This window comes from Malaya genurostris, chromosome 1 (genome assembly GCF_030247185.1).
Source record: "Malaya genurostris strain Urasoe2022 chromosome 1, Malgen_1.1, whole genome shotgun sequence".
NCBI lineage: Eukaryota > Metazoa > Arthropoda > Insecta > Diptera > Culicidae > Malaya > Malaya genurostris.
In genome coordinates this window covers 157953626-157966616 of record NC_080570.1, presented here as the reverse complement: position 1 = coordinate 157966616, position 12991 = coordinate 157953626, and the positions used below count along the sequence as shown (strand labels likewise).

Genomic DNA, 12991 nt, shown 5'->3' with positions numbered 1-12991 from the left:
CAATCCAAACTCATCGACGAAAATGTTGAGTGGAGAATTTTTATGAGATTCGTCTTCTTGCTCACTATAGCGATGCTTAGTTTGGTTTGCATGTAATCTGATGAGTTTCCTTCTCCCATGCCAGTCATTCAGAAGAACGTTAAAGTTTACTTCACCGATAGCTTCAATGATAAACCCAGGAGTCCATTTCCATTTTGAATTACTTTGGTAGACCTTCGCATAAACTTTGTTACCTGCTTGTAAGATCCGAAGTACTGCACCATGCCTGCGGTACTTTGGTCTATTGTACGTGTACTAACAATAGATTGTTTGGATACATTGTTTGCAGCGCCCCCGCAGAAAGCACCTCTGTCTAGTGGCGGGCGTTTGCCCGGATTACCCACAGCTAGGGCCATCCCTCAGTTAAGTCCGAACGAGCGGCAGCGAGGTCGGACAGCAGGTCATAAAAAACGATGAGGCGTAGCCGCATTAGACCTTTTAAAATCGCAGTAAATTAAAACAAATTCTATTAGGCCATCAGTATGCCAAATAACCATTATGACAAACGGCATTATACCAATAACAATATTCTAGCGACTAATGCCTTCGGGTATATGGTTTTCTGGACTTTGGTACATTCTGGGATTTTTTTCTGGATTTTATTACTTTCTAGAAGATTAGTACTTTCTGGGCAATGAATTTCTAGGGCAAAAGCTTCGGTTTTTTATGTTCTGGAGAATAGTTTTCAGGGAAATGTTATAGAACCAAAAAAAAAAAACTAATCGTGGTATTCAGTATCTCATGTGACGTTGATTAGAACCAAGTCAACGATTGTCAAAGTAAAGATAGCTAATTTATCAAAGACTGACTGGGCGGAGTTATCAATTATTACTATTGTGTTATCTAAAGAATTCATTAATATATAACGATTGTCGTGGTGCTGATTTTTGTTGACATGAATAAATGCATATGAGTATATCACCAAATCTGACATCACTGTACCCCACACGTAACCCAACAGTTGAAATATTTTCAGCATGGCTAAGATGACGAAAAGAAGAATAATCTAAGAAGAATAAGAAACCAGTTGTTAGAATGACACTTCGCCGAAAGGGTCATTTCATCGAATTCTTCAATTGTTCTCATATCTTAATTGGAATTGATTCAAAATAACGACATACGAAAGATGATAGTTTTACCTCCACTTCTGACTGTGGGTCGGCGGTGCCACCGAGCCATCTTAGCTTCGATTATGAGATTGTGCCACATCAATTATCCAGGAGACATAAAAATAAATATTTTTTATAAAAACACACTTGGAAAATTTCGCAAAATTCTTTATTTTTTAGCGCTCGGTAATTGCTGAAATGTCAAATAACTACCGTAAACTGTGAACCAACTATTGTTAAAAAATAACAGAAATTCACAAAAACGAATGAAGATAATTCCAACCTGCGCCTTCCAAAACACTGCACAATTCGTCGAGTCCACCAGAAATTACCCTCGAACGATTTGTGTCGGCAGCAAGTGAACAAGAGATACAAAATTATTTTCTATAAGTAAACAAAGAGCTTTTAGTGGCTTAAATGTTTTAAAAACTTTAGCACCTGTACCTCAATTCATTCGATGAACCCTTCAAATTTTTTTTCGTTTGGTTCATAAAAACACTGAAAATTTTAAACTGTTCGACAGTTAGTTTCACGACAATCAGTTTTCACAGAAGTTCGGCTATTGGAAAATAGTTTTACCAAAGATAAACTCAAGATGGAATAGTCTACGATTTCTCAAGTACCATTCAAATAGGACCCCTCGATGATTTCGGTTCACCGTCAGTTGTACTTCGATTATTATTTAAAACAAAACAACAAGCGTCGAATCGCTACATGCGTCGTAACTATGACAGTGTTTGTTTATATAGAATTAACCTTAAGTTGCAATATGATAGAAATTGCAGTTTTCCGCTGCATATCGAGTGGATGTTGCAACAGGAAAACAAAAATCAATTAGAATTATTGCTAAGAATCTATTCAATTTGCAATATTCTTATCTTAAGAAGCATTAAAGCGAATGGATGTTGCAACATATTTTGTGCGGTATGTTTACTTCCTTCCAAACTTGTATCACAGACTAACAGACATGACAGTATGAGTAAATTCTTTTAAAAATAATTTTTCGTGATGCACTAGTTCCACCTATATTGTACTGCGCGAACTATTTACTATCGGTACACCCCTTGTGTTATGTGAAAGTTTTTTTACTAGTTGGTTTCCCCTCGTTTGTCAACACCGATCAGCTGCTTGCAGGGATGCCTGACTTCATCAACATATTTGAGAATGAATCGACACAATAAATTATTGGATTACGATGATAATACATTTAACTTTTTCGCGAAGATAACCATTTATTTGACTCAACGTTGTTCATCAAGACTATTTTTTATTGTGTTGGTAGTTTTCACCCGAAATTAAGTGGCGGCAGACCAGAAGCAAGTAAATATTGTAACAAAACGGGTTCGATTTTGTATTCCGTTGGAGGATGAGAAGTAGGCACAATTATGTATATAGTTTTGGCAATATGTATTAAACCTGTATCCTGCATGAAATTCGCATGGACGTAAACAAATCAATACATTACAGGTAATTCTGTATGAATGGCAACTCTGTTGGTAAATGAAAAAATAAACACAGTCTAGATGACAGACAGGATGTTTTTGATAGGGTAACGTGGCGCCATCATGACACATGTGAGTACTGTCCCAAATAAAGGAATATTCGAAATGACCGTTAAAATGATTGAAGAATCTAATTTGAGTGTCCTGTCTGTTAGTCTGTGCTTGTATTGTTGCTATGGAATGTTACCGTCATTTTCAAATGTTTATCGACGCTTTTTAACGAAGGGTCAACAAAATTACACCATTACTAAGTTCACTGGTTCACGATTACTGGTTCGATAATTTTCGATGAATCGTATGGGACATTGTAATCTTGAGTTTATCTTTGGTTTTACCACACGGACAGTGCGGTTTCTACCGTACTCGGTGACTATTTACAGAATTCTGTAATGAAAATTTACGTTAAACTGATTGTCCGGTGAAAATTTGCATAATAAATGTAAAATAAAACTCATGTACCGAAATATCGAATTTTTCTATAGATTACCGAAAGCTCACGTCAAAAATATTACCGAACAAAGGAATTAAATTTTAGTGTGTAGATTTTGTTATTTTTTAAAATTAATAATGTGATGCATTCAACGAACGAATAACCCTTGCTGCAAAATGATTTACTTTTTCTTTCGCAATCTACCAGATTATTTTATATTTTACGCTAATTCTTCACATATATTTTGATTATTTTTATCACGGTTCCGGCTATTACGGAAGAGAAGTGAAACAGAGTGACTCTTATTTGTACACTATTTTGGTCACTAATTGCTCAATTATTGCGATGTATTGAGTACCTTCTCAGGTAGGTTGCACAAAGCACGCCCGACACTGGAGTCTGATACAAACAAATAATATATTGAATTAATTAGGAAACTTGTTTCAAGTGCGTGATCCTAAAAAACTATGGATTTTCAAATACGAATAAGAAAATGTGATTTTCCCATAAAAAATAGCTAAAGAAATGTTTATAAATTTTCGAGGTTCTTGCTTTTCTGTGTTCAATGTTTTACGAAATAAGTGCAGGATTTCGGATAAGGATAAGTATCTTTACAATAAAAATTTATTACTTATAAAGCAAAGTCTCAGCATAACATCCCTGTTATGGAATTTAACCTTTCTGTTTCAACAAACTTCGCATCCGATTCTTAACGTACAGAATCATTGCATAGCTTGTACTAAGATCCTACTTGTAGGGATCAAGAGAAAGAGAGAGAGGGAGAGAGAGAGAGAAAAAAGAGGGAGCGATATACATATATGGGTCATATGCACAAATAAATTAATAAAGCAGCAGTCTAGTGATTGATCGCGCCTAGAACATTCGTCTAGTTCTCGTGATCCAAAATCCAAAACAAAAAAGAAATAATAATTGCGTGAAAATCTTGCGATGAAGGATGAATTGGAACTACTACTGACACTATGAATCCGACGACACGACCAGGCACTCCGAAGCAAAATCAGCATTAAAACTGTTCGCTAACGATTCACCGCCAGTTACCACAAATCTAGCGACCCCTTGTAAATGATAAAAATAATCTTCTCGAGCAACACTGTTTAAGTTGCTATGGACTAGTTACCAAGGAACCCCAAAACAAATAAACATGTTTTGAAAGCGGTGGAATAGTTCTATTAGTGTTAAACTTTGTCCAAATTGAGCAGAAATGCATTTAAATGAACTCGATTTTCGGAATTTAATCGAAACTATGGATGAAACCAACGAACGAGGACAATGATCTGCTTCTAGCGATTTATCCGTACACTTCAACTGTTAGCTTTTCTGGGCAGTAGGATTCGATGTAATATGCCGGTGTCAAAATTGTTTTGTGTCAGTTGATTGCGCAGCAGTGGAAACAATATTTCACCTTGTTGGCCACTATTCGAGGATTACTAGTGAATTCCACAAAGAAATCATTTTACCGTACGTTATGCAGGTACCGCCTCGCTCAGCTCGTTGTCGCTCATTTCCATGTCTTCCTTCTCACACAACGGTTTCAAGTCAAGACCTGAATTTTGAACTTGGCTATATAAAAGACATAACTCATACTCCTCAATTTTTACATTCCGCTCGAGTCAGGTAAATCCATTAAAATGTTCCGTAATATAATAACCGATCTGAAATTTATTTTGTTTACATTCATCTTGCCTTCGATATGCAGTAACCAAGGTTATGGTGACTGTTATTCAAAATCAATAAATATATCAACTTGTGCTGCCAGTTTAAAAAAAATCACTAGCGTTTTCGATTTGACATTTCCAGTTACTGAGGGGTAGTTATATTTACGATACAGTTTTGATAAACGAGTGGCAGGTCGTGTCGTCGATGAATCCTTCGGGGTTCGAAACTACGACAACTGGTTTGTAAGAACAACGCTCAGATATGAGAATCGAAATCGTAACTTTTCCTATTCTTGAAATCGATAAGGTAATTAAGTTACTCTGTCTGTGAAACACAACTCAGAAATGCCCCTGCTCAACCACTTCGATAGTCCCACGACAAAAGGAGCTAACTGCAAATGAGAGCATCTCTTTGTTTACTTTCTCTTTTAATTATGTTAATTTAATTAACATAATTTTGAGATTTAAATAGCCGAGTTTTTGAAAATATACTTCAAAACTACTGAACATGCGTTTTTTTTTCTCTGCAATTTTTTACTCGGGTAGTCACTTTCTGTGTAGCATTGATGTTTCGTTGAATTTCTCACTCTGCTCGTCAATGTTTACAACACGCAAAGCCGTGCGACCACTTCCGGTGAAGCTCTCAAAGTGTTAGCATATCGTTTCGCACTAGTGCGATAAAATTTTGTGTATTTCTGTTCGCGGAAGAAAAATTTTTTCTCGTCCTAGAGTGGATCCGTGTGGCGACGCCGCGAAACATCATCGGGAGTCAATGTAAAAGAATTTACAATCGAAAAATATAAAATAATCGAAAATAATAATACAACCAAACATAACCTACAACAAAATAAATGAACAACACGTGCAAAAAACACAATCGAATTAAAACACAAAATTAAATTATAAACAAACAATACAAAGGCAAGATGGGCCATTACTGGCCTTAGCCTGTCACGTTAGTGACACAGCAAATAAAAAAAAAAAAAAAAAAAAGCCGTGCGAACTAGAAATGTCAAAAACAAACAACGTGCAGGCCTTTCTCGCAGCGTTTCTTATAAAATTATTCCCAATCACATCGTAAATTGAATAAAACCATATAGATCTCGGTTCGTCGCTAGATTCTAGAGACAATGGCCGGATTAGAACTGATTGTTGGTACGTACGAGGAGTACACGGTCGGGTACAAAGTGGAACCTTTCAGTACGGTAGGTGTTCTGCTTTCTTTACCTCATGGTTTACAGCTGTAAATAAAAACGGTTTCTTACAGGATCCCTCACGGCAGTACTTGAAGGAAACGTTCTCCACTCACAATCACACGGCATCGGTGAGGGTGCTGGCCAGCCACAACAAATACCTAGCATCCGGTGGAGCAGATGATCGCATCTGTGTGTTCGATTTGGAGAACGGCACCTTGATGGACGAATTACTTCACCATCAGGGAACAATCAACTGTTTGACTTTCTCGGTTGATGGAAGCTATCTTTTCAGCGGTAGTTTCGATGGTACTATTTCTGCTATCAACATGAAAAGATTAGTCGTGGATAAAGTATGGAAGAATGCTCATAAAAGTGCGGTGCTGTGTATCACAATTCATCCGCATGGTAAAGTGGCGCTGTCACTAGGAGCAGACATGATGCTGCGGACCTGGGATATGGTGTCTGGACGGACCATATACACACGGGGATTACGTAGTGATCCTAAATACGGTGGAAACTTGTCGTTAGTCGAGTGGAGTCCAGACGGGAAGAATTTCGTTCTGGTCGGCAATCGGGTGGTGGATGTTGTTTCGTTGGAATCCACGAAATCAATCCGGACGGTTGAGTGTAGCACCCGACCGGTTTCGCTCTGTTGGATTTCCGAGTCGGAAATCGCAGTTGGATTGGACGATGGCCATTTGCTGATGTTTAACATATATAACGAAGAGGAACCAGATCAGTTTCGTGCGTACGAATCCCGATTGAAGGCAATTGCGTGTGTGGGAGGTAACTATTTGGCGGCTGCTTCCAGTGCCGGGGATATCAGTCTATGGAAAATTGATGGCAACGATTTTCTCGAACTGTGCACTACAAACATTGGTTGCAGACCGACTTGTATGCTGTTGGTGGAAGCCGATAAACTCGGTTTGCACCGGTACTTGAACAAGCAGACGGACAGTAAGGATGAGTTACGAAAACAGTTGAAAAAGTTTCAAACGGTCGGTAAAGTAACGGTGGAGCATGAGAATCCGACCGAAAATGCAAGCTTTACGACAGAAAATAAGCAAAAGAAACGAGTTGTGACGAATGAGACGACGTGCTTCACTAGCACTCCTGTTGTGAAGAATAAGAAAATGGTGAAGAAACCGGTTGTCAAGTCAGCGTCAGTATCAAAGACTACTTCGATGAAGAACACGAAGAGAAAAGCAGCGAATCATAGTTGTTCAGGTATGAGTTGGCTGGAGGAGGACGTTGTAGCGGGTGAAGTAGCAGCAGAGAAAGTCTCCAAGTCTAAGAAATCGGCAGACCTACTGAACAAAACGGATGGTGGGAAAAATGTTACGAAGAAGAGTAACAATTGGAAATCGGTTTCATTCTAGGCTACCAAAATATGTAGACCTTGTTATTACACGATGAACGTACAAGAAGATTGACATGTTTAATGAAGTGAAGCGATTCATAAGTTGTTTGAAAGCCAAGTTGAAGTTGATTTTCAATAAACCTTTTTTGTTTCATCATACATTGACTTTCCTTTTACAAGTTTTGCTTGCTTTCCTTATCTTAAAACGAGCCTTTCCGGTTGACTATTCCCATTGCTATAAGGAACAAGTAGGTTGTGTGGTATCGAGAATGGAATTAGTAGGTTGTGTGGTACCCGAGAATTGATCCAAACGAGAAGCTCCTACGGAGCGGAATGTACGATATTATCAGTGCTGAGATGAAATCTGATGGTTCGAGTGTTCAAATCTTCAGACAAGCACAGCAAATATGGATTCAATCTCGTCTTCTTCAGCAAGATAACTCTGATTCAAGGAACAGTTTTAAAAACGGAACATTTGCGCTGAAATGCTGTCGCTACTGCTTCGCAACGCAACGGGTAATGCTTCGTCCATGCATTCCAATGTCCTTTTGGTGGGCTAACCGTATTTAGCAATGGATCAACTTGTTTCTACTCTGACGATTTTCCCATTTGCATTCTACGAAATTAAGATCTAAATCTTTTCTGACGTGCATTGATCATTCGGTCGGAACGGTAGAACGAAAATTGAAAGATCGCTTCACCATATTGCGTCAATTTTAATCTACATTCGAACGAGTAACGTTGCAGTTGTAGAATTTAGGGAAGAGCTATCGGCCCCTATTATCGTAACTAGTAGGCCCGTTTTTTTTATTCTAATCCTGAATTTATTTTCAGATTTAGAACATTGTTTCTGAATTTAGTTCCAGATTGCAGGTTTATAAATTAAAACTATGACTCTGAAACTGGTTTCTTGACTAGATTTTGAAGCTGAATGTAGTTCTATAATTTATATTCGAAAATTGAATCCAAAATTCTGATCTAGGATTTTACCTTAAAAATTCACGAACAAAGTTCAAGATATCAATTTTAGATTAAGGATCTGAAACTAAATGTTAGATCTGAACAACGAACCAGAATTTCGGAAAAGAATTCTGAACAAGAATTCAATTCCTGAATTCCGTTTCATAATTATGAAACGGAATTCAGGAATTAAATTCTTGTTCAGAATTTAGAACCTGCATACTGGAAATAAATTCGGAACTTGGATTTTGGAACTATAGTTTGCGACTTAATTCAGGCCCTTTATTCAGGTTCGGAGTCCAAGGTCAAAATTCAGTTCTAAAACTTCGGAATTCTGAAAATGAGTTCAGTTGCATAGTTCTAGAACTAAATTCATAAATTGAATTCTTTATCTGGATTCTGAGTCTGAATTTTGCAACTGGATTCGAAGCCATGAAACATGAATTTTGTTTTTTTTTTAATTTTTTTTTGAACTAGCGGTTATTTCGACATTGGTAACCTTAATGTCACTTCTGATTTGACAGAAACTTAGTTTTATTCTTCCGCTGAACGAAAATGGTTGTATATACGCTTGAGGAACGCGTGAAAATAGTGCAGTTTTACTTTGAAAATCATGGAAGAAGACGCCGATTTTTGCGGGTATGTTAATAAGCAAAATTGTCGCATCTGGGGGACGGAGAACCCACACGTTATCATGGAGAAGCCTCAGAAAGTGACGGTTTGGTGCGGATTTTGGTCTGGCGGCATCATTGGGCCATTTTTCTTCCAAAATGAGGCAGGAGCCGCCGTCACGGTCAATAGCGAGCGCTACCGCGCCATGACTAGCGATTGGCTCTTCCCGTTACTTGAAGAGGAAGACTTGGACACCATTTGGTTCCAACAAGACGGCGCTCCGTGCCACACAGCCAACGCTACGATCGATCTTCTGTGCACAGTCTTCGACGATCGAATTATCAGTCGAACTTCGGATGTCGTTTGGGCGCCTCGAAGCTGTGATTTGAGGCCGTTAGACTATTATCTTTAGGGGGCTGTCAAAGATAAGTGTTATGTGGACAAGCCAGAGACAATTCAAGCCTTGAAGGACAACATTCGTGCAGCCATAGCTGAAATAAAGCTGCATACAATCGAAAATGTACTAAAAAAAACTGGACCGACCGTATGGCGTACTGCAAGGCCAGCCGAGGTAGCCATTTGAATGAAATTTTATTCCACAATTAACCGGAAGGATTGCACTTTAATATGATAAAATAAATTTTGAAATCGGATGATCCGTTTGTTTTATTGCATATTTAAAAAAAATTACATGGCGAACCCTGTAGTTCTTGAATTCAATTTAAGTTCCTGAACCCTGGTTCAAAATTTCGGTTCTGGTGTAAATTAATAAATGATGGCAAAATGAACTCAATAGTTATAAACATCGGATAATTTCTGCAAATCGGCTCTATTTAGAACCAATAACATATTTCCAGAAATATTTACGAAGTTTTCCTCTACTGAGCACGTAAATTCACAACAAAACTGCTATAACATTGTTTCCTGTATTTTTACTCTCATTTGGTCCGAATTATTCAATTTTAATGGTAGAATATGTTTGTCGCCTGTAAGTCGTACTTTAGTACAGATGCATCGCTACAATTATGGAATCGAAGCGGTAAAAAATGCAAAGGTCGCACAATCAACTGATGCGAGCGATTATTTATATTCGGAAGTGTGGAAGAATCATTCCAGTTTTATTCGTATTCACGCCCTTCATTTTTGTCCTTGACTTTACCCACCCGCCTTTTTCCCGGTCACGATCCCTGTGTCTGGATTGGGGAGCTCTGGAAGATGGAACACGCAAAAGCTTGCCTCGGCATTTGGTACGCAGAAGCTTCCTCGAGACCTTTATACAGCTGTCTATCATTCTGCAGCAATGCAAGAATCTAACTGAATTTGTAGGTTGCTTCACCTTGTTCACATATGTACAGACACATAAGAAGTAAACATGCCAATGCAATGCTGTATTAAACTGCAACAATCAGTCTAAATTTCACCGGCACAAAAGACGAAAAATGAACACAAACACCCACGAATCTACAAATATCAATACAGCTAGTAGTATATATTCTAGATTATTGTTTAACGTAAAGGGTGATTTTTTAAGAGCTTGAGAACTTTTTTAAACAATAAAACGCATAAAATTTGCAAAATCTCATCGGTTCTTTATTTTAAACGTTAGATTGGTACATGACATTTACTTTTTGAAGATAATTTCATTTAAATGTTGACCGCGGCTGCGTCTTAGGTGGTCCATTCGGAAAGTCCAATTTTGGGCAACTTTTTCGAGCATTTCGGCCGGAATAGCCCGAATTTCTTCGGAAATGTTGTCTTCCAAAGCTGGAATAGTTACTGGCTTATTTCTGTAGACTTTAGACTTGACGTAGCCCCACAAAAAATAGTCTAAAGGCGTCAAATCGCATGATCTTGGTGGCCAACTTACCGGTCCATTTCTTGAGATGAATTGTTCTCCGAAGTTTTCCCTCAAAATGGCCATAGAATCGCGAGCTGTGTGGCATGTAGCGCCATCTTTTTGAAACCACATGTCAACCAAGTTCAGTTCTTCCATTTTTGGCAACAAAAAGTTTGTTAGCATCGAACGATAGCGATCGCCATTCACTGTAACGTTGCGTCCAACAGCATCTTTGAAAAAATACGGTCCAATGATTCCACCAGCGTACAAACCACACCAAACAGTGCATTTTTCGGGATGCATGGGCAGTTCTTGAACGGCTTCTGGTTGCTCTTCACTCCAAATGCGGCAATTTTGCTTATTTACGTAGCCATTCAACCAGAAATGAGCCTCATCGCTGAACAAAATTTGTCGATAAAAAAGCGGATTTTCCGAATGGACCACCTAAGACGCAGCCGCGGTCAACATTTAAATGAAATTATCTTCAAAAAGTAAATGTCATGTACCAATCTAACGTTTAAAATAAAGAACCGATGAGATTTTGCAAATTTTATGCGTTTTATTGTTTAAAAAAGTTCTCAAGCTCTTGAAAAATCACCCTTTACATTTCGCTTGTGATCTTGATTATCAGATAAAAACTGTTTGTTTATTTATTTTTCACTATAATAAACAGTAACTATGGTGAACTTGTTCTTATCCTCCAGTGTTGCTAGTTTTATAGAAAACTCGTTAAAGTACATTGTCACTCTGACAGTGTATCATGACAGTGTACCGCACGATGCAAAATGTGTCCTTGAAAATTTGTCGAAGTATTCCGTATTGTAATTTGTATTTGGCGTAACTTCATCATTCACACAGGAAGCATAAAAGTAAACAAATCGAAAAAGGGCGACTCTCTTTTTATGTTGATTTATTCAGTAGATATAGAAGGAAAGTTGTAAAATTTGCATACCTTTTAAAGATTAACGAACAGATCATCGACTAATCAAAAATTGATCGAAGAATATACGATGATTTCTAAAAACGATTCGAAACCAAAGTCGAAACATTCATCGTTGTTGTTCTCCATTTGCTGTCAATGTTAGATTCGCCATTCTTTGAAAAACAGCTGATCTGTGATAAGAAATGTCTACAGATCTATAGAATAAAGTAATTACTTGGATGAGCTTGATATTATTACGAACATCACGTAACAAAAAAATCACTTTTTACACAACAGTGATCGTTACACTGTGCGTGATACTGGTGATAGGTAAAATCAATAGAAGTGATATGTGTAGCTGAAGTAAAAGCGAACGGTAAAATAAAGGCCATCGTTACTGTTTTCAACACAACGTGAAATGCCTCGCGCATGTATACTGAAAGTTAAGTTCAAAGCTTGGTGATACTTTACTACTTCAATGATTTCTTTTTCCGCTCTGATCACAGACCCCGGGGGCCTTGTGTTGTCGTTTGTTTTTGATCAATTTATATTTTCTTCTTTAATTAACAGTTGCTTCCTTTGTTTTGTTGGAATTTAGCTACTTGACGTCAAATAATTTTATGTTCTGTTACACCTTCTGCTGCTGCTAGTGTACGGTACACAACTGGCCTGCAATTCGGTCTCGGTTCAAGACTTTCTCTAGAAAAAAAAACTTTGTTTTTACGCATTTGTTTCTCGCATTTCAGCCATGTACCACCATGCGACAGCGCACATGCAGAAAATTTGAAGAAAAAAAACAGAACCTTCAAGATCAAGATTTTTTTTCGGTACTTCCCGACTTCTCCCACATTCGTAAAGTCGTACTCAATTTAGAGTAGTTTCTTAATAAAAATTCTCCTCCTAGAGTCGTTTAACTTCACTTGTTTCTTACGTCATTACATTTAATATATAGGTATTCTTGTGTATAAGTAAAAATGGTTTCCTCTTAAACTAGTACTCTTCCTTTTGTTTTTTTTACTAAATGTACAGTTTTACCATTAGCAGCATTCTTTATCAATAGGATTTGCCTTTTACTAAGTGTTTTTTTTCTCATCTCTAAATTTTCACCTCTACTAGTTCCATTAAAGTTTACTTTACAACGCCACAATATGTGCTGTTTTTTCTCGTTCTAGATTTTTTTTCTTCTTAAAAAAAACAGAAAACAGACAAAGCTTTGAATTATTACTAGCTTTATTTTTCCTTACGTGGCGATCACCAAATTCGTTGACCTGCGCACAAAAATGATCAATCACATCGACTGACTACAGGACGTAGTGCCGCGTAATCGGCTAGCTAGTCTTCTTCTTCT

General features: G+C 37.6%; 1 protein-coding gene across 1 annotated transcript; it reads left to right on the top strand.

The window, feature by feature from the left end:
* The first annotated feature begins 5372 nt into the window (after positions 1-5372).
* LOC131426434 (p21-activated protein kinase-interacting protein 1-like) lies at positions 5373-7471 on the top strand. Its single transcript, XM_058589163.1, has 2 exons — positions 5373-5961; positions 6024-7471. The coding sequence occupies exons 1-2, from the start codon at positions 5887-5889 to the stop codon at positions 7329-7331; spliced, it is 1383 nt and encodes a 460-aa protein (XP_058445146.1). The 5' UTR covers positions 5373-5886; the 3' UTR covers positions 7332-7471.
* The last annotated feature ends 5520 nt before the right edge of the window (positions 7472-12991 follow it).